Raw genomic sequence first — 21087 nt, 5'->3', positions numbered from 1 at the left:
GCATACTGAAGCCTATAGTTTACATTATCCTGTATTTATATAGTTTTACTGGGGTCTTTAACTGGTGTCGCCGGTTTACAAAATGCGTGGAAATGTTTCATACACGATCTTAAGACTTGTCTAGTCTAAGCGAATTTCCGAAGAAGAATTATAATTTCAAAACATTGCCATGGGCCTTTGGGTACAAGTGCCGTTAATATGTTCATAGGTTATTGCAGATGATCATCGGAATAACACAATTTGTTTTAAGTCTATTTCTATGTCTGATAATGGTGACATTTACTTAAATATTTCTAATGATGCAAGTATGAGTGTGTGTGTGTGTGTGCGTATGTGTGTGTGTTTGTGTGTGTGTGCTAACTGTGTGTTGAAACAGTGTTCAGCACCAAGGACGGTTGGCTTGCTTGTACTTGTGAACGGTTTAATGGAATAGCAGCTAGTATTTTTGATCGACATCTGGATTATCAATCCATCTCTGTGGAAGGTAACGAACACGCACTGAACAGCTTTTGTCATGAATAAAAGAAATGTCTGTTGCTTTTACCTGTTCAGGGATCAAAAGTGCCACCAGCAATTATTTCAAAAACTTCAATTGTGAATGCGTGATGGAAGCTACATTCTTATGGTTCAACAGCGTCACCTAGCAATGTTTTCTAGAACTGAAATACTTCAAAAGCAATTAGATTATTTGTTTTAAACATAAGTGAAAGGTCATCTGTTAGATAGAAAGATGTTCATGGATCAAAAGCGTCACCTAGCACTGTTTACGAAAACTGCAAGAGTTCGTAGTCACAGGTTATCCTGTTATGTACGTTGATGAAAGTTAGACATCCAGGTAGTAAGATACGCCAAAAATAATTACTCAAGCAACTGGATAAAATGTTGAAACAATCAGACGTTTCAGACAGCATCCACTGTCTTTCGTCAGTGACTAACGATAGGACTGAAAACACCAGGTTTTATACCAAAACTCTGAATAGGTATGTTAATGAGGTTAAGACAATTTAGGATGTCTTGAAGTAGTCTTTAAAAGAAGATTAATTCAAGACAAAGTTTTGCGCCAATAGTTCAATTAGCTACTGTTACTTTTAGTACAGTAACTAAATGTTGTTCGTCCGGGGTGGGGGGTGGTGGGCAGTACATTATCCCAAGTGCTCATTCAATCTCGAATCCACGGACATCATAGATCGTGAAGAACGCTGGTTCGAACGGGGGATTAGAGAAGCAATATATGAGAGGATGTACAACCCCGCCCTCAACAGGAAAGGGGGTCTACGCGTTGAACTTTAAGGCACTTGGGATAATGTACTGCCCACCACCCGGGACCCCAGCAGGGTAGCGCGAAGGAAACTTTTAGTTGTGACCACGACAGCCGGTGCCCCCAGACGTCAGAGCCAAGCCGGGGCTACATCCCCGATGTGACCGTAGCATTAGTAACACTAACAACTCGACCAGTTTGGAAAGTCTGATCTATAGTTCCTACATGGAAATAGGAAGCTAACATGTTGTTGCCTAGGTCCCCTCTCCCACCACAATACCTGGCCCGCTTGACGTCATACATGACCCCATGATCACATGATCGCCGCCTTCCTAACGTTTATCAAATAAACAAAATGCTCTCTAAACAGCATCTTGTGAAATAGAGTCCCGAATACTATATTACGTAATGAATACGAACCTTCTTTTTCTGCTCGCGATCTTCTAACTTTCGCTCCTCTGATGCTGACCTTGACCTCTTCTTTCTCCCCATGTTGTCACGACTATCGATAAGAGGTTAAAAATGGCTAAGAGATTTGCTGTTTTCTGACACAAAGAACTTCTCACAAATGTAGCTATAATCCTTCTGGATCCTTCTGGGTCCCGGGCAGACGGTCATGTAAGTGGTAACCCTGCAGGTGGTGCCTGGAAAAGTGATTAATGGCCACCAGAGTCGGGAAACAGGCCTTGCAGTGACAGCAAGGTATCCGTGATTAATCACCGCCAAGCCGAATAAGCCAGGTCGTACAGCAAGAAGCTTACGCCCATTGTAGAAATTTTCTTATAAATCATGTTAATGAGGCCTTGTCCTGCATGATTTCTGTCTGATATTGTTCACCTTTACTTAGCTTCCTAATGATACAAGAATGAAATTCCAATCATTTACTATTGTGGTATTTTCTTATTAATTATGCAAAATAGGTAGCTATTAGCATCATTGGTATCTATCGATACCTCTCTTTTTCAGCTATATATGTCACATGTTTGAGAGTCCTATTTTGAAAGGCAGCAGATTCATAAACTTTCCTTGCTAATTATGCAAATCAGCTCCTGATTGGCATAATGAGTATTCGATTATGTATAGCATTAATCAAACTATCTACATAACATAAATGAAGACGATTCGTTGACCATAAGTCAAGTTATTCATGTCCAAATGTCAAAACAAATAAATCAAAAACACCCACTGCAGCTCGAAACAAGCCGCTAGAGGGCCCAAACGTACACAACTTACTTCATGTGGGATGGACTATCTACCACACAAAAACCATGACCGTAGCACTTGCAGAAAATTTGACCTCAAACTTTGGAGCTCTGCTTCAGTACCTTAGGTGCCCGCTAGGAGACCCATCATTAGACTTGACCTTCTCCTTTCATAAACTTACCTATTCATTAAATATCGGGCACAGCCAACAACAGCTTCTCGAGTTATCCTGTCAACAAGCAAATACGCATACATAAACAGCCCGCTGCAGTACCGCAGGAACATGCCAGGTGACCCATTTTTGAACTTGACCTCTGTTTCCACAATCTCTACGTACCCACCAAAAATCATGCAGGTCCATCAACAATACATCGAGTTCTGTTGTCTACATACAAACACACTAACATAAAAAGTCCACTGGAGCACTTTAGGAAAACGCCAGGTTAACCATTGTCGACCTTGACCTTTGTTTGTACAACCGCCACTTACCTACCAAAAATCAGCAAGATCCGTCAAAGTTTTCTCGACTTATGATCTCGACATACATACGGACCCACTCTACAGCTGGCGTAACCGATAACATAACCTTCCCGCGAAGGCATACCTTCCCGGCGAAGGTAATAAGTTCAAAGTTAAAACGGCAATTTCAAGGCTATGTATAAATGATAATTATTAACAAATCTGTGTAAAAAACGTCGTTGTAATACACAAATATACACTTGCAAATGCCATATCATGCTGCCCAGTCCAGGTAGAACATGAATATCCCTACCCTGGGAGTCCAGACACCGTAATCGGCGCCCCACCGAGCACCGCACGCGCGCCCAAGTTTTCCCGGCCCACCCTCTCGCTGCCTCCCGAAGACCGGCCCCGCCCCAATCTCCGCTGTAAACCCAAGCTCCGCTAGCCGGCTCGTATAACCGGTAAACAGCCCTTGTTGTTAGGCATAACACACCAGTTTTATCTTTAACGTGCTCGATGTGGGGATCTTCTCAAACACGGCACCTTTGGCTTTACATCCCTTCAGACTGCACGTCCCTAACCGAAACTAGGGCTAGGGGGTCTGCCTTTTTACCGGAATGCCTTTTAACACCGGAATGCCCCGGAATGCCCATAAAGGAGGGTAAATTCTACCGGAATACACTATGCTTTAACGAGTAAACATTACAGGTTGCTGTATTTTGGCATGAAATGATACATTTATGGCCCAGGGAACGAGAAATGAAACGTGTAATCCACAATGAATAAAAAAAAAATGGTGACTGATCGGGGAACTGATCGCCGATCGCCCTGCATTTCTAGTGATCTCTTGATCCCAGGGTCATGTATACGTTATCTTATGCCAAAGTAGAGCAACCTGCGATGTTAACTTACCCACGTATACTGTGTTTGCGACATTTCACATCCATTTTGTGTATTTCTCACTCACCCTGCTAAACAAACATTGTAATCCGCAATAAAAACAAACATGGCGACGAGCGGAAGACCATAGCATGTCCAGGTCAAAAGTTGCAAAATATGGAAGTTCTACTGCAGTACCAAGGTCACCTACCAGGGGGCCCAAAATCGACATTTACATTTGTCTCTCCAACACCTACCTACATATCAAATATCATTACAATCCATCCACGTTCTTGAGTTATGCTGACTACAAGCATCCGGACACACACACAAACACGCACGCACACACACACACACACACACACACACACACACACACACACACGCACACGCACACGCACACGCACACGCACACGCACACGCACACGCACACGCACACGCACACACACACACACACACACACACAGAAACACAAACACACAAACACAAACACACATACAGACACGCTCAAAACAATCAAACACACATACAGACACGCTCAAAACAATATTTCAATTTTTCATGGAGATAAAAACCTACTTTCCCCGCGTTGTTGCATCTCCGAAAGCTGCTACAGTACAGTGACCCCGGGCAAGCCGGCACCAAGTTAATTTGTAATCTGACACTGACTAGAGGTCAGAAGTTAAGTTACCAAACACTCACCGATGTCAGACGTATGATAAGCGCTGCCCTGAGTCTTGAAGTCTAACGTCCATGGAGACGCTATAGGCAAAGATGGCTGAGGTAGGTCGGGCTGAGGTGACCTAAGACGTTCTTGAGCTAAGATACACAGCCATTTTGTTAATCTGATCGAATGCTAAGGTGCGTTTGTCAATGTTTAGACGACGTGACGCCATGTTGGGGAGGGGGGCAGTACTCTCAAGCAGAACAACACTGTCGATGTAGACATAATTGGACTGTATAGTATTTTAGGGGGCGGTACATCATCGGGGGGAGGTGTATGACAGAACACCTCTCCCCACCTGTCTCTCATACAAAAGACAGAGAGAGAGAGAGAGGGGGGAGAGGGAGAGGGAGAGGGAGGGAGAGAGAGAGAGAGAGAGAGAGAGAGAGAGAGAGAGAGATTTGAAATGTGTAACAACAGTGTGTCATAAAAATTCCGGTGTTAATTGCTTTCAGTTGCTTGAACTTTTAATTTTTATCTAAAATCAACATGGCAGCTATGTACGTAATGTACAATGCGGAATTGCGTTCACTAATTCACACAGAGTCTGATTTGAAAAATAAGCTACATTGCAACAACGAATAAAATTGAACAAGACTTAGATAAAATGTTAAACTTATCAATCAACTCTGCATACATGAATAGTTGGTGAAAGCTAAAAGAAAGCTAAAAGAATCTCAGATAATCAGAATCGGAACAAGTGATACCTAGACAGCCTCTAGAAGCACTGGTGAAAGGAGTATTATTTTCCCTTCGCACTAATAACATTGACAAAACAATGATTTAATGGCTGAACGCCACAGTTTTTTTCCATTGCAGAGGTGTACTAGAAGCAAAATAGCTGTTATCTTCCTGTTAGACGAATACATGTATATATAATATTATATACTCAACTCATATTAAAAGACAAGCTTACAAAGTCCTCTCCATTTCTTGTTGCCGGACGACCTTCAGCTCTTCCTCGGTGTCGCCCAGGACGTCATCAGTCGTTCTGACTGGCCTTTAGTTCCGCAATCTGACCTGGAATAGCCTATACACAAAACATGGGAATTGATTAGAATATCTGGCCGTTTACGAAATTTATCCAGTTGCCTGAGTAATGCTAAGGTCTCAATTCCCAACCAGGGGCCCGGCCGGGTAGTTTACGGGAGCGAAAGGTATGATATATAAGACAACAAAACATGCACAAAAGTTGCAAGAATTAATCATTGACACCATTTGATATGCATTGTTCAATTTTCGTTCACGCAAACAGCCCGGCCGGGCCCCGGATTGGAAATGTGACCTTAGCATAACTTGCTGGTGTTGAGTGACAATAGTTATATTTGCTTCTAGTCTTGGTGGATCGCGTTCCGAAGTCCGTTGGAGATCTATGAGAAGCATGGCAGCTTTCTGGTGGCTGAAATCGCCCTATACACAATGGCAGTGCTCACATTAGTACATGGTGAGTGGGAGTATCGTATGCCCATAAAGCACATGTGTGTTTACACAAAATCACAGTAATACAGAAGTAAACATTTTTTAGGTCAAATTCTTTTTCTTCCTCTTCTTCTCCAAACAAATAATGTCATTGACTTGGACAAGAAGCTAAGGCTGTCACTATGGTTACTGAAGGCGTTGCAGACACCCTGTGGTGTTCAAATTACGTTATGTAGCAGGTGGCAGGACAGAGCTAGAGGTGCTGGTCACCATATATATATATATATATATGAATGTGTTTGGATAAGAATAAACAGAGCAGGACGTATACTGTCTGTTAGGCTAGACCATGTACATGTGAAGGGATACATTCGCTTGCAAATGTGTCAAATGTTTTTACTCTCTAAACCGCTATCCCTACCGAAGCGTTTCGGATCAGTGGGCGGTACCGGAGCCTGTGGCTTGCGGCACTCCTGCACGGCGTAGTTACAGAGACGGTGTGCTACTGGACACCGGAAATCAACAACTTCTGGCACGCGCAGTCTTCCGTCATGATGCTGGGAAAGAGACTTCCTCTCTACATCATGCTTTGTCGTAAGTATTAATCATGTATACGTAGGAGTGCACAGTATGTGTGGAGACCATAATCGAATAAATCTGTATACTGTCTCAGTTGCGTTTGGGACCGCATTCTTCAAACTTGCAGCAACGACACCTAGCTGCAGTACCAAGTATAACCAGTATTTCCATGAGCAAGGTGACATAAGGTAACCTAAACGCCGGCTAGTTATCCAGAAAACAAATGGTTGCGTACATAGAACTTTTTATCATATAAACTGTCCGTGTTTCGCCGTATAACGATTGTGTTAATTGTATGTTCGAACGCGTGCAAGAAGAGCCACAGATTATGCTGTTACGGTAATGTCAGAATGCAAATGTCTTGTAAAAAGAGTTTTAGGAAAAATTACCATCACAGATCTTGTAAAATTCTGATTATAATTGTTGATAGAATTGGTGATCAGACTATGAAAGATGTACATGTGTTTCACAAAATGTCGAATATAACTCTATCTACAGATTCTACATAGATATGAGTTGGTGTTTGAGCAATGAATCTGAATCCGTTTTTGGCGACGCCTGAGGTGCGAGCCTAATAGTATAGTATCGTGTGCAGTTTGCAAGAGTTATAGGAATTGTACAGGCATTTGTCTACAGGAATCCTGTTCCATTTGTGTGTTTCCTCTGTAGATCCAGTCTTCAACTATGTTTCCAACGTCGCCGCCAGTCGGCTGAAGCTCGGTATCTTCCCCACGGCTTATGCATCGGCGCTGGCGGACTGCGTTTCTTTTCACGTATTTGACATCATCGCCATCAAACTGCTATGGTGGACATGGCATGACACGGATCCGACCATCTACGAACGGCACTTTTGGGTAAACATTTCTCTAACTTACTATATTTAGTCTTGATATAATCAAGCCTTTAGGCACTGAATAGCCACATCGGCGAAACCGGCCGGACTGGGCGACAGTAATGATAATAATGATAATAATGATAATAATGGTTTATTGGTCAGGCATTAGCCGTGCAATGGCAGCCAGTGCTGAATTGCTGCAGGGTTCACAATCACATAATACACAACAGATACATATTTGCTCCACAACTGTCGCAAGGGTCTGGGCGGCTGCCATTCGGAGCCAGCAGGTGACCTTCCCCAACCGAAGTCAGGTACCCATTCATACCTGGGTGGAGTGAGGAAAGTCGTGTAAAGTGCCTTTCCCAAGGGCACAACATCGGGGCATTGCAGTGGTTTCGAACCCGGGACCTCTCGGTTCACGAAACACCCTACCGATTGCGCCACGCGATGCCACTATTTGCTATTGACAGTATCAGTAAAAGTTCTAAACGAGAACTGTGCAGACGTCTTTCTGGGGGATAACTGCTGTTCGAAAGATGTTGGTTTGCTAAGGAATGAATCCAGTCTCTATATTCACTACATCTAGTCTTGTTCTACTTTGACATGGATAGTTCCAGAGAAACTATCAATATACACTCTGTACAGACGTCCAATTTCACTGTCCAAGGCCCAGAGCGTTTTGGCATATTCTTGTATTTATATACATGCAACTCCAGAGTCATCGAAACTCCTCCCATACAACAACAAGTTATGCTCTTGACATACATACAGACCCACCCAACAGCTGGAGTAACCGAAAACATAATCTTCTCGGCGAAGATGATAATACTCGTAGCTTGGGCCGTTATGTCTAAAACTAACATTGATGTATCAGACGTTGGTTCATAATGCCAGATTGCAGACAAAATGTAAGAGTTCAAGTATGCATTTGAATATGACTGTTGGCAGCAGTATTTCGGTGTATATCTATCACCTCCGTGAAAAAAGGAAGTATTGTTTTCAGTCTGCGCGTTTGTCTCATTGTCTTGGTCTGTGTCCATTTTTATTTGACTACTGTATAGTGCGAGGCGAAAGATGGTGTAACTGAAGTTGATGAATAAAACAAAGACTTAAAAACAACAACACAACTCTAGATACTGTATTTCACGGAGGTATAAAATCTTCAGATTACGTGTTTTATTTCAGGTGCCGTTCACCAGTACCCTGTACCGGCTCACCTTCTCTCCTACATTCACCCTGCTCTTCTACGGAACTCACAAGATCATGACAGGAAAACGCATGTTACAAGCCGGAAGGTACGTAACGTTAGGTCAAGTTTAGTGCATACTTTATTGAACTGTGTTTTGTTTTACATTATTGGCAAAATCAATTGTCACAAGGAATGATAGATGTCCTGAGGAACAAAGTTAGTATAATTTCACAGGTCCTGGAAACTCTCTCTGACTTGAACGGTGTCTAAGAACTAGTAGTGATACGTCAAGCTCAACATGTTGATTTATCCATATACTTGTACGTAGGTCCATTCATTTGTATCTACTTGTTTGTATGTATGTATTTTTGTAAAAGACCTTACTTCTTACTTTTGCTGTGTCAATAAGATTGGTTGTATCAATGACCACCAGAACCGATCGGTCCTGGGCACTTAGCCAAGTAAATGTAGCTATACAAACTCGACTCATGATTTAAAGGTTTGGTTTTTAACCACCACACCACAGCATACAAGATTTTAAAACAATGTCTGTGTTCCACTTAGCTCTCTTTGGTACACAACTCTATAGTCAACTCTTCTCCAGCTGATGTATGTGCTGCCTTCTGCTACGGTCACATTTCCAAACCGGGACCCGGCCGGGCAAATTGCGGGAACGTAAAGTATGGTATAAAAGACCACAAAACAAACAGAAGTCAAAAATATTATTCATGAGCATAATATGTGTCTATTTCTTGACATGCATATTTATTTTTCGTTCCGGCAAACAGCCCGGCCGGGCCCCGGTTTGAAAATGTGACCTTAGCATTAAACGGCATCAGAGCAGCTGATGACAGAGAAACAATATTGCTGTGTACCAGAGAGAACTATGTTGAATACCTTTCACAAACTGCAGCTGATGAAATAATTTACGAATGTCTATGTTTTTTTACCAGTTTTCTCCAGGAGACCGCTGCCGTCCTTCTCACGGGCCTCCTGACCTTCCCCGCGGCCGTCGTGACGCACTTCATCCCGCTGTACCACAGCCTGCACGACGCGCTCGGCGCCAGCTCCGAGGTCTGCGTCCTTGCCGTCATCTACCTGTACATCCTCATCGTGTGGGTGTCAGACAGGAACGGTCTGGAGGAGGCCAGGCCCAGGAAAAAAGGTGAGTTATCTCAATACAGTTTTCAAGTTAAGTCAAAGTCTTTCTTTTTTTCCAATGTTTGTTCGGCCAGTTGGCCGCTTTTTAACAAGGTCGAAGTGGAGGAGGATCCGGAGGAATCACGGATAAAGGGTGAGGTTTTGAGGAGGTTTCTGGTGTATTTTTTCCGCACTCACGTCTTAGGCCGAGTGGTTACGCTAGCGGACACAAGATTGAAAGGTGAAGGGTTCGAATCCTGGTATCCCTGGCTAAACGCTTTGTCCTTTAGAAAGGCACTTTACACGACTTTCCTCACTCCACCCAGGTGCAAAAATGGGTACCTGTCTTCGGTTGGGGAGGCAAAAGGTAGTGGAAGGCCAGGGATGGGCTCCGCTCTTCCATACCTTGCCTTAATTAAACACATTGCATAACAAACCAAGGGCCACTACAGCCTCAAAAAGGCTATGGCACTACCTTTTCGCGTCTTTTGAAACAATGTTTTTTTCTTTTGACTTTTTCAAATCTATTTTTCCATTCTTAAGTAGATGTTTTACAGAAGACGACCAAGAACATGCTGCACGGAAATAGTTCATTCTATTTCAATTTTTCGTGAACAGGCAACCACCCCTGGAAGGACGAGCTGACCCTGGTAGTTCTGATCCACTTCCTGACCTTCGCTGGACTGGCCGTTTTCGCTAAACCGGAGTCGATCGTGTCTACTGGGGTACACGAACCCCTCGGGCCTTGCAACGAGACAGTGCATTTCTACAATGCCATTGGACAGGTCTGTTTATTTACAAGTTTGTGTAGCAAAACCTTTGTTGGATCCGTTGGCATGTTTGGTGGGGTCGCCATACCATTTTATCGGAGGGGTGTTTTTTTTGGTCGCTAGCGTTCTCTCTATCTTTAACAAATCGGCACACAACGTTCTCTCTATTTTTAACAAATCGGCACACAACTATCACACATTCGACAAATAGATAGAAAAATTCAATATAAATTCATATTTATGAAAAGACTAATCCCCGTAATCGCTAAACTAACATAGTAAACCTGACGTATATGTAGCACAAATCCTTAACTCTAGTACAAACTGAAAGAGCACTGTAGACGGTGTGTGTATCGTGCATGCACTTATACGTAGGGAATACATACACCACCACTCTACCACGATCATTAGACCGGTGCAATGGCCAACTGAGTAAAGTGTTCGCTTTGCATTTGGTAGGTGGTGAGTTCGATCTCGGCCGAGTCATATCAAAAGCAAAGACTTTTAAAATGATGCACACTACTTCCCTGCTTAGCACTCAACATTTGGGAGTATGGTAGTTAAACACACACGGCTACCAATGAACTCTATCCCCCCCCCCCCGCCCACTGTAGTGATTGCACAACGTTGTGTGGCCCAAGGGCTATTGAAACAGAGATGGGCCATCCGGTGAGGGAAGAACTTTGATACCACGCTCATCATTGAAAAATCCATCCAGTTGCTTAACTTGTGTATTGTGTATACCGCGCTCTTGATTTGTGCTATTCACTCACAGCGTTAATTAGTGATAGCCATATACACCATAACCAAAAATTCATAGAATGCTACATTAGGTGTGTATACAACAAAGACAATATATTTACTGTTATGTTTTTGTACATATTATGTTACAGTTACGCAAGGCCTGACAATTTGATCAAAGTAAAGGGAAACGCATTCATTCGTCAGTTATCCTCATTGCCGTTTCTCTGGAATTATGTTTATCATAATGCTAAAGACGCTTTTCTCCACTCACAGGTTGTATCGAAGAGGAAGTATCTGTGTCCCACCGACTATGACGAGGGCTACATGGATTTCCACTGCGTTCCCGGTGGAAAGGCGCCCCCTGGCCTGCACCACTGGTACACCATCTGTGGAACCCCTTACGAGAACCATGCCGAACACATTACTGTTGTGTGGGGCTTCTGTCTGCTTGGTCTGGCCTACTACTACAACCTACTGGCCTGTTCTGGTCTGGACGAGGCACCGAACAAGAAACACAAAACAAACTAAGAGAATAAACAAACTTTTCGAGCTGCTTTTAAATCGGTTTGATACTAAAACAAATACTACATAGGGAGTACTGGTTCTACCTTTCACCATCGCAACATTCAGTCATAAAATGAAGGTACAATGGCCCCTTTTGGGGTTTATGTAATAACAACCTGCTGGCTTTTTCGGATCTAGATCGTAGATTGGTTACTGTCAGTGACAGCAAGAAACTGATAGACCGTAGATATAATTTTGGATAAGTTCCTACTTTGCTATTTCACGATTAGCTATCTCTAACACTAAATGTCTTGTTTGAATAGAGATGATGTGTTCTCTTAATTCTATCTCACTGAAACTGTCTCTTTCTATCAATGAACTTGAGCATCCGATGAAAACAATTTTTCTGCCGGCGATTGCATTCTTCGATTGTAAAGGGATTTTTCTTGCAAACGTGTTCAGCCGTAGACGTGTAAAACAAAATCATAGTCATCAGTAGCAATACAACATGTACTAACTTGCAATTGTGTTACATAGTGATCTTAACACAATAAAATCAATGTTTATCTCAGCTGTCAGAAAATGTTGTAAACTAAGTAATTTCAAACCATTTCGGTAAACCCAAGCAAACTTTACTTGCAATCGGGATCATTATCTTCGCCGAGAAGATTCTGTTTTCGGTTACGCCAGCTGTAGGGTGGGTCTGTATGTATGTCAAGAACATAACTCGAGAAACCTTTGATGAATCGTCATTATTTTTGGTAGGCCTGTAGTGGTTGTTCAGAGGAAGGTCCAGTTCGAAAATCATTAACCTGACGTTTTTCGACAGTACTGCAGTGGAATTTGCATGTTTGTGTGTTTGCATGTAGGCAAAAAATGACGGAAACGTTGATGGATCTTTATGATTTTTTGTAGGTGTGTAGCGGTTGTAGGAACGGAGGTCAATTTCGAAATGGTTTACCTGGCGCTTTTCTACCGTTGTGCAGCGATCTGTGTATGTTTCTGTGTTTGTATGTCGCCAAGATAACTCGAGAAACTCTTGATGGTTCTGTATGATATTTACTGGATGGGTAGGGTTTACAAAAAGGAAGGTCAAGTTCGATAATCGGCCTTCTAGCGGGTACCTTAGCTTCAAAATTTGGGGCATATTTTCTGGAGGCGCTAAGTTCATGATTTTCAAGTGGTAGATAGCTTCTGGGACAAAAAGTAAGTGGTGTAAGTTGGGTCTCCCAGGGTACCTTAATTCAAGGAAGTAGAAATGGGTAGCTAGGAAAACGTAACGAACAGGTAATAGATGTATCTGATATTTTATTGAAGTTGCAACACAGCAATAAACAGGTCACCCAGGCAGCGTTGCTAAAGGCCCCCTCTCATTGGGCTCCGGCACTGCGGCGGCACTGCCACGGCAGATTTCTACGGCACCGTCGCGTTTTTTTCACCGATTTTCATTTGCACTCTCACTGACTTGCGGCGCATTTGCGTTTGAAGCCCAGATGAGCAAGTTATTGAATGAACTTTATTGTTCGACAATCGGATATGGTACCCCCTCCCCTGACCCGGGTGTCCATACATGGGGTTTTCCATTCGGTACCTGATGCTATTGTCGCGGAATGGGTCGACAGTTTTGCCACTCGTGCATCTCCTATTGAGAGGCATACGGTCAAGACCACTAGTGAAATGTTCAAACACCTCCGATCCGGCCATCGCTTCTGCTATATCAGCAAGGCTACCGGAGAGATACCGCCGAGATACACAACGATGACCATTCCCCATCCTCACGACCCCCTCATCTCTATAGACATTGACCTAGAGGTTTTCTGTGGGAGAGATCAAGTCATCAATTGCCGGCGTTGTAAGTCCTTGGATCATAAGTCTCACGTATGCCCGATGATTACTTGCTTCAGGTGTGGCAGTCAAGGTCATGTCAAATCCAACTGCCATGATCACAAGAAAAGGGCTCGTCCCGAGTCTCGCACCACTGGAGACCTTAGCCCTGACACCCGCAGCTCCTTTGACGTCATCAACAAAGCATTCGACGCTTACGTCAAGCCAGCCTTACACACCTCGAACCGTTTCCAGCCCTTGATCGACCTTGATCCTGAACCCAGCTCACTTAATCTCTCGTGTATCTCCCTTGACCCACTGGCTCAGGAGTTTACTCCCGTTCGCCATGGAGCTACTGGCGGCCTGGCCTTCCAGTCGGTATTGCCCGGACACCCCGTTCGTGGTTCTGGAGGTTCGAGGCGGGGCAATCGGAACAGAAAAAGATCTCGCACGCGTGTGTCAGGCGACCAACAGATGTCGGCATCTAAAAAGTCACTAGTTGCAGAGTCCACCGAAGTCCCTCCTCTGGACCTGCGCATCACGTGCGACGAAACCTCGTCTACTAAAACCATAACGCGTCCTTCTCACCCTGTCGGGGTGGATGCTCAAGTCTGTGTCATGGGGGAAGATGTTATTCCAAACGGTACTGATTCCCGCGGATTTACGGCTGTTCGTGACCTCTAGGAGCGTCCTACTCGCGGAGTGTACACTCGGTCGATGTCAAGACCGTCGTCAAACTCTGTGGGTGAATAGCAGCCAGTGTCTAACGGAACAGCACAGACTCCTAGTACCGACAAAGCATGTGTATCCTTCTGTTATTTGAACGCAAGGAGTCTATCTTCTGTGAACAGATCTCGGAACAAACTTGTACAGTTTCAGATCTTAGTCGGCTTGCTACAGCCCTCCATCATAGGCGTCACTGAGACCTGGTTGGGTCCACATGTTGATGACATTGAACTCCTTCCATTCAGTGACTATCAAATATTACGTAGGGACAGATACTCTATGAACCCTGGTAAAAGGGGTGGAGGTGTTCTTCTGGCGCTTTCTCATAATTTGAAAGCCCAGCGTCTGTCTGTGCTCGAGCCTTTATCCAGTGAAATTCTTGTATGCACTATCAGTGCTAGGTTTCACTCGAAAATTGCGATTATACTATGTTATAGAGCTCCCAATCATGATATCAATGTCTTTACAAGTGACCTGAAACTTACACTGGAAAATGTGTCCAGAAAAGCTCAGGATGTTATTGTAATGGGGGACTTCAACCTACCCGGGGTTGATTGGACGTCTTTGGATACTGGCAGAGATGGGTCGGTCAATAATTTCATTGACATTATTGGTGATTTTCACTTGACACAAGTTAACGAGGTTCCATCAAACAAACATGGCAACCTACTCGATCTCGTCTTTTGTAGTGTCCCAGAGAAAGTCTCTGCTGTATCCAAAGTGGACCTTGAATTTGACACTGATCACTCTATTATTGAGTTTAAAGTCAACATTCAACCACACCCCAAAGCTAAGATATCTCGACTTGTGTATGACTTTAAGAATGGTGACTTTGTTGGCTTGAATGCCTATCTAGAATCATTTCCATTGCCTGATACCATCGATCCCTGTCTTTGCTTAGACTCCGTCTGGGAAAGATGGCTAAATTCAGTCAAAGCAGCTGCGGACAAATTCATACCCAAAAAAGTCATCAAGGACATGACCGCACCACCGTGGATTGATTCGGAAGTAAGGCATTTAAAAAAATGCAAACGCACTGCCTGGGCTAAAGCCAAACGAACAGACAAACCAAATCACTGGGCCAAGTTCAGACGTCTCCGCAACAAATTGAAGAAAATGTTAAATGCTAAATATGCAAATCATTTGATTAATCTGGGAGACATCGTACTGAGTAACCCTAAAAGATTTTGGTCCTTCTTCCACTCTAAGACAAAGTCTAAAAATCTACCAGACAGAATGAAACTTCAGGATGAGTCTGCTGAGTCTGCTCAGGAGAAGGCAGAATTGTTCAATAACTTCTTTTACTCTGTTTTTAACTGTACCGATGGGGAAACCCCGTTGCCCGACTTGATTGATACTTCTAGTGTGCCAAAAATCTCTTCAGTTACATTTTCTGTCAGCACCATTGAATCTATTCTCAAAAACCTGGAAGTTACAAAGGCCACAGGGCCGGACGATCTCCCAGCGATGTTAAACAAGTGTGCAGCCCAATTAGCACCATCTTTGGAAAAACTGTTTCAATTATGTGTGAGCAATGCAAAAATTCCGAGTATGTGGAAAAAAGCTAATATTACTCCTGTTTTTAAGAAGGGTGATAAGAGTGCCGTATCTAATTACAGACCTGTGTCGTTATTATGTATCACAAGCAAAGTTTTCGAAAGATGTATTTTCAACTCTCTTTATCCATTATTGTCAAACACTCTTTATCCCCTTCAACATGGTTTCGTCAAGGGTAAATCCACTACCACCCAACTTTTAGAAGTTTACGAGGAAATAGGTGAAGTACTGGATAAATCTGGGCAAGTTGACGTAATATTCTTGGATTTTTGCAAAGCATTTGATAGTGTCTCTCATAAACTCCTAGTACACAAATTGAAATCTTTTGGGTTCTCCAGACAACTACTTGCTTTATTTAACGACTATCTTTCAGAACGTTTTCAAAGAACTGTCATAGAAGGCGAAATGTCTGATTACTTACCTGTGTTGTCAGGTGTCCCCCAGGGATCCATATTAGGGCCATTCTTGTTTCTATTATTCGTTAATGATTTACCTGACTGTGTTGAATTTTGTAAAATGGCCATGTTTGCAGATGACGCTAAATGTTTTAGAAGAATTACTTCGATTTTTGATTGTTTTAAATTTCAGTCCGACTTAGATCGTCTTGTGGCCTGGGGGAAAACCTGGGAGATGGTATTTCATCCATCTAAGTGTTCAGTTGTTAGTATGACACGTAAAACTTCACCTGTTGAATACCCTTATAGCATGTCAGATTCTGTACTCAGTCGACAAGATAGTTATAATGGAATTCTCATATACTTAAGAAGATATCAACATGTAACTCAAGACTTGCAATGATCAAGAGATCAGTAGGCTTTAATGCCCCATTTACTGTTAAACTCAATTTGTATCGATCACTGGTGATACCACATTTAGACTACTGTTCTCAGGTATGGGCACCGCATACAAGATTGTATCAGCGCAAAGTAGAAGGTGTTCAAAGACGTGCTACCAAGTACATCTGTAACGATTACGAACTTAACTATAATGACAGATTAACCCATACCAACCTTCTACCATTGTGTTACAGACGAGAACTTTTTGATATCTTATTTCTTTTCAAATGTTTCCGCAACGTGTACTGTACCAACATTTCTCATGTCCGCAATGTATCCAGACCTACTAGATCACTTCGCTCTACAGACCAATTCCAACTTGTACCACGGCCATGTAAAACTGAATCATTCTCATTCTCTTACTTTAGTCGTATTGCCGTCATCTGGAACAATTTACCACTAGACATTCGCCAACATATGTACTCAAACCTCACTCTACAGTCCGTTAAAAAACTCTTGATTTCATATTATAGATCCCGATTAAGTGACACATTTTCTGTTGATAACTTATGTACTTGGACGACCACTTGCCGTTGCTCATCTTGCATAGTGACATAGCTTAACCGTTTACCCTGTTTTCCTTATCATTTGACCTTATTACTCTCATTTTTTTAATGTACTTCTTTCAGTATTTGATGTCTTTCATTTATTGTTTTTATCTCAACTTTGTAAATTTTCTGGGGGAGTCGGCCTCGTAGAGGAACTAGATTCCTGTTGCCGGCTCCCCTCAGATTGTACGCAATCTGTGAATTTGAATTAAAAAAAAAAAATATATATATATATATATATATATATATGGCACTGAATCAACAATACTGCAAGGCTAACCTATCCTACAATTATAAGTACAAAACATTATCGATAACAGTGTATGAATTACAATAAAGCCATGTATGGATTATTTTCCCCTCGCTTTAAGGATGAAGTATAATGAAATTGACGAATGTAGGTGGTATAGGAGTTGGACATGACAACAATACATCGTTCTGTGTACCAGATATGGTGAAGTTAGTCTTAGTAGTAATACTTTGCAGCACATCTCTCTCCTTGCCATAAGTGGGACAGGCCATGGCCATCACCAATTGCAATTTATCTTCAATATTTTCGTTACATGTGGGACACAATCTGTGGGTGCCTGGTGTGTTGTGGTGTCGATCCTTTTCAACTTCTAGATAACGTGCGCTGATTCTCAGTGTAGTTACTTCTTACAAACGGTTTATTACGAATTGATGTGATAAAGTCTTCCCTACCAAAGTGATTTTTGATTTTATAAAATGTGTGGAGTTTACTGATATTTCTAAGTGGTTCCCTCCAGCCAAGGAGAAACGTGAGTTTCACAATTTCTTTAAATGTATATCCAAAACGGTTGGTATTGACAGTCATTTTCTTCTTCGAATGATGTCGTATGTTTTTTTTTTTAAATAATCCTGTTAGTAGGTAAATTATCTAATCTTAGCGAGAGTATCTAATCAACTGTGTTTGACTATCAGCGATAAATAGGAATTCCTCCAATTCACCCCTTACGGCGAAACATTGAGTATAATTTGCGATACAGTGCCTGACTGGTATATCAAGTTCAATTTATCACTGTACTGTATTTCTTGAATGGCACAAGAGCGGGGCGAGTGCATGTGGACGAGTGGTCTGATTCCTTCCCTGGGCGACTAGTCTACCAACTTCCGTACTGGAATAAATGTACAATGATCTACTTTTCAGTGGGATAAAGCAATATCCCAATGAAAATATCAGAAGTTCTACAGCTACAATCATCAACCTCACTCCTCCTCCTCTCTCCCATAGCTTAATCAGCCGTCGGGGCAGCATAGTTCTCTGTGAAAGCTTTGTACAACCTCACTACAATGTAGTAAATAGGTTCAACTAAACTCTTAATCAGATCAATAGCCGTAGGGAAATGGGCCGATTGTATTTTGATGGTAGTGATTTCAATTAATCAGAAATCGCAGTGCTAGCTGTTAATGGATCAAAATACAATGCAAAATCAATAGAAAAATGCATCAAAAACTGATTTCAAATGATAAAAGGATTTTCACTATGACACTTGGTGCAACAAAGGTAACATGTTATAGAATATACGTATAACCTTGAAACCGACATATCACTTATTATACAATAGCGCGCGCGGTGAGCTCCCGGCAAACTCCCGGCGAGCGCGCGGCACTTTGCCACTTGCGTTTTTTTTCAAAATTTGAAAAAAATCGCCATTTCAACCGGCACGCCGGCGGTGTGGACCGGCACTGGTACGGCACTGGGACGTCACTAGGACGGTACGCCGAGGTCTGTGCACGGCACTGCGGCGGTAGCCATTTCCACGCTACCGCACGTTACCGCCACAGTACCGCAGCCCAATGAGAGGGGGCCTTAATGTCGGGTGTCATCTAACAGACGGTTGAACATTCACATATAATGCGGGGGCGGCGGCGGCGGTGGTGGTAAGTCGCGGCGGCGGTAGTTCACAGCGGCGGGGCGGAAGTGGCGGCGGCATCGGCGGCGGTGTCGGTGAGTCGAGGCGGCGGTAAGGCGCAGTTTACATTACGTTTTTCGCGTCAGCGGCGAAATTTCCCGCTGTCGGGAGGCCGCTGTCGCGACGTCTCTAGACACACCGCCCGGAAATCTGACAGACACCTGCGGTGCTTGCATTTCGCCATCTTGTAGAAAGTATCGGGCGTAAGCATAACAAAAGCAAGAAACAAAATTGTATGATTGTACAACGGTAGACGGCGTCTCCCCGCCCGTATTAAACTACAATGCAAAGCCTTGTTTATGTGTAGATATTCCATGCTCATCACTCGTAAATGTGGGGAGGGGGGCACAAGTACAATAAATATATCCGCGGGGAAATGAATGCACGGCACAAAAGTCGCCGCGGATCCCGCGAATCTCTCTCTATATATATGTACCGGGGATCTAAGTAGACTTACAGTATGCTAATCAACGCGTGCTTTATGCTAATCGCCGAAACCCTGACTCCCGCTGACGCGAGCCCGACGTATTCTCTTTAGACGGAGTTTGAAGTTGACGGGGACTCCCGCTGTGCTGACGGGCGACGGCTTCGAAGCTGACGGGAGAAAATTTGTTGACAGCGGGACTACGTCGACGGGAATTGTCTTTACACGGGGTTCCCGCTGTCGCCAGTGGCGCTGACGCCAGTGGCGCTGACGGCAAAAGTATAGTCGCGGTGGCGAGCAGGCAGCGGTGGGGGTAAGTCGTGGTGGCGGGCTGGCAGCGGCGGCGAAGTAGGTGAGTGATTAAATAGATGATCAGCATGCCTCGGTGGCATCAGAAGCTTGATCTTTCGCACCAGTTCTTCAGGAGTCGGTCGCCTATCCAGCAGGACCTGATGATGCGGTACAAGTGTCGCGGACAGTTGTGTGGCTGCTGCAGACGCACCCCCTTCCTCAGCAGCTCCAACATTGTGCACACGTCGGGGTGCATCGGACCACCAGCATAGCGCGGCTCTTCCCCAAAGCTGGCGATCTCCCATAGCAGCACGCCGTGTACACCCCGTCCCGCAACGACTCCACGGCCATCCACTTCAGCGGCAACAGTTCCTCCTGGCCGCCCTGGTTTGTGCGTTCGTACGCCGACGACACGTAAACGTCACGCGACAACCCGAAATCCGCGATCTTGGCCACCATCGTGTCGCTGATGACGACGTTGCGAGCTGCGATGTCCCGGTGCACGATCTTCAGACGTGCCAGCTCCGATAACCCACTGGCCACGTCAGCAGCAAAGCCTAGTCGTTCCAACACCCTCTTATGTCTCGTGATCTTAAAGTCTTCTCGCAAACTCCACAGGTGTCGTCGCAGGTCCTCATTGCTCGCGTACTCTACCACGATGTACTGAGGCTCGGACTTCGTCACAGCGCCATAAAACTTTGCTATATTGGGATGTCCCTCTTTGTCCTCGTGGATCCTGGCGAGTATGCTCATTTCCCGTTCGAAGTCACGGACAACGGACGCTGTCATGCGGTCAGGTCTGATACTCTTAGCGGCCACCAAGACCTGGTAGCCCTCGGGTATGCGCAGTCTCCCTCGCACGACATGGCCGAACTCTCCCTCACCGATCATGTGTTCGAGATGAAGGTCCTCTTAGTCCAATTCCCACGGCGCAAGGATGTCTCTAAGAGCCATAATTACTCTGTCCACGTTTGTCATTTCTATTTCTGGATTCCGTTGACCTCGCGACCGCCGTTGTCTTTTAAGAGTTACAATAGTAACGACGATGCAACCGATTATTATAATGATAGGAACAACGGTGGCCAGTACTATAACAAAGGTTCTGCTCTTATTTTCAGAGCTGCTCTGGCAAAATTCGCCAGACTGTCCGGCTGCACAAATACAGGTACCATTTACTGGATCACACGAGGTATCGTTCTGACAGTAACACGTCATGCTGCAGTTCAGCCCAAATGTGC

The 21087-nt window shown here is 43.9% G+C and overlaps 1 protein-coding gene and 1 pseudogene across 2 annotated transcripts; one reads left to right on the top strand and one right to left on the bottom strand.

Moving 5' to 3' along the window:
* The first annotated feature begins 4452 nt into the window (after positions 1 to 4452).
* On the top strand, positions 4453 to 12280 carry LOC136422285 (uncharacterized). 2 transcript variants are annotated; one of them, XM_066409952.1, is made up of 8 exons: positions 4453 to 4585; positions 5862 to 5970; positions 6372 to 6539; positions 7194 to 7378; positions 8548 to 8657; positions 9505 to 9716; positions 10310 to 10476; positions 11479 to 12280. In XM_066409952.1, exons 1-8 carry the CDS (start codon positions 4577 to 4579, stop codon positions 11731 to 11733), a joined length of 1215 nt encoding a protein of 404 aa, XP_066266049.1. In that variant the 5' UTR covers positions 4453 to 4576; the 3' UTR covers positions 11734 to 12280. The 2 variants fall into 2 exon arrangements, with proteins under 2 accessions (XP_066266049.1, XP_066266055.1); XM_066409958.1 differs by lacking the exon at positions 5862 to 5970 and having other exon boundaries at positions 4454 to 4585.
* Positions 12281 to 19949: 7669 nt separating this feature from the next.
* LOC136426195 (fibroblast growth factor receptor 3-like) lies at positions 19950 to 20849 on the bottom strand (annotated as a pseudogene).
* Positions 20850 to 21087: the final 238 nt, after the last annotated feature.

Source organism: Branchiostoma lanceolatum, chromosome 1 (genome assembly GCF_035083965.1).
Source record: "Branchiostoma lanceolatum isolate klBraLanc5 chromosome 1, klBraLanc5.hap2, whole genome shotgun sequence".
Lineage (NCBI taxonomy): Eukaryota > Metazoa > Chordata > Leptocardii > Amphioxiformes > Branchiostomatidae > Branchiostoma > Branchiostoma lanceolatum.
This window is presented reverse-complemented; position numbering and strand designations above follow the sequence as displayed.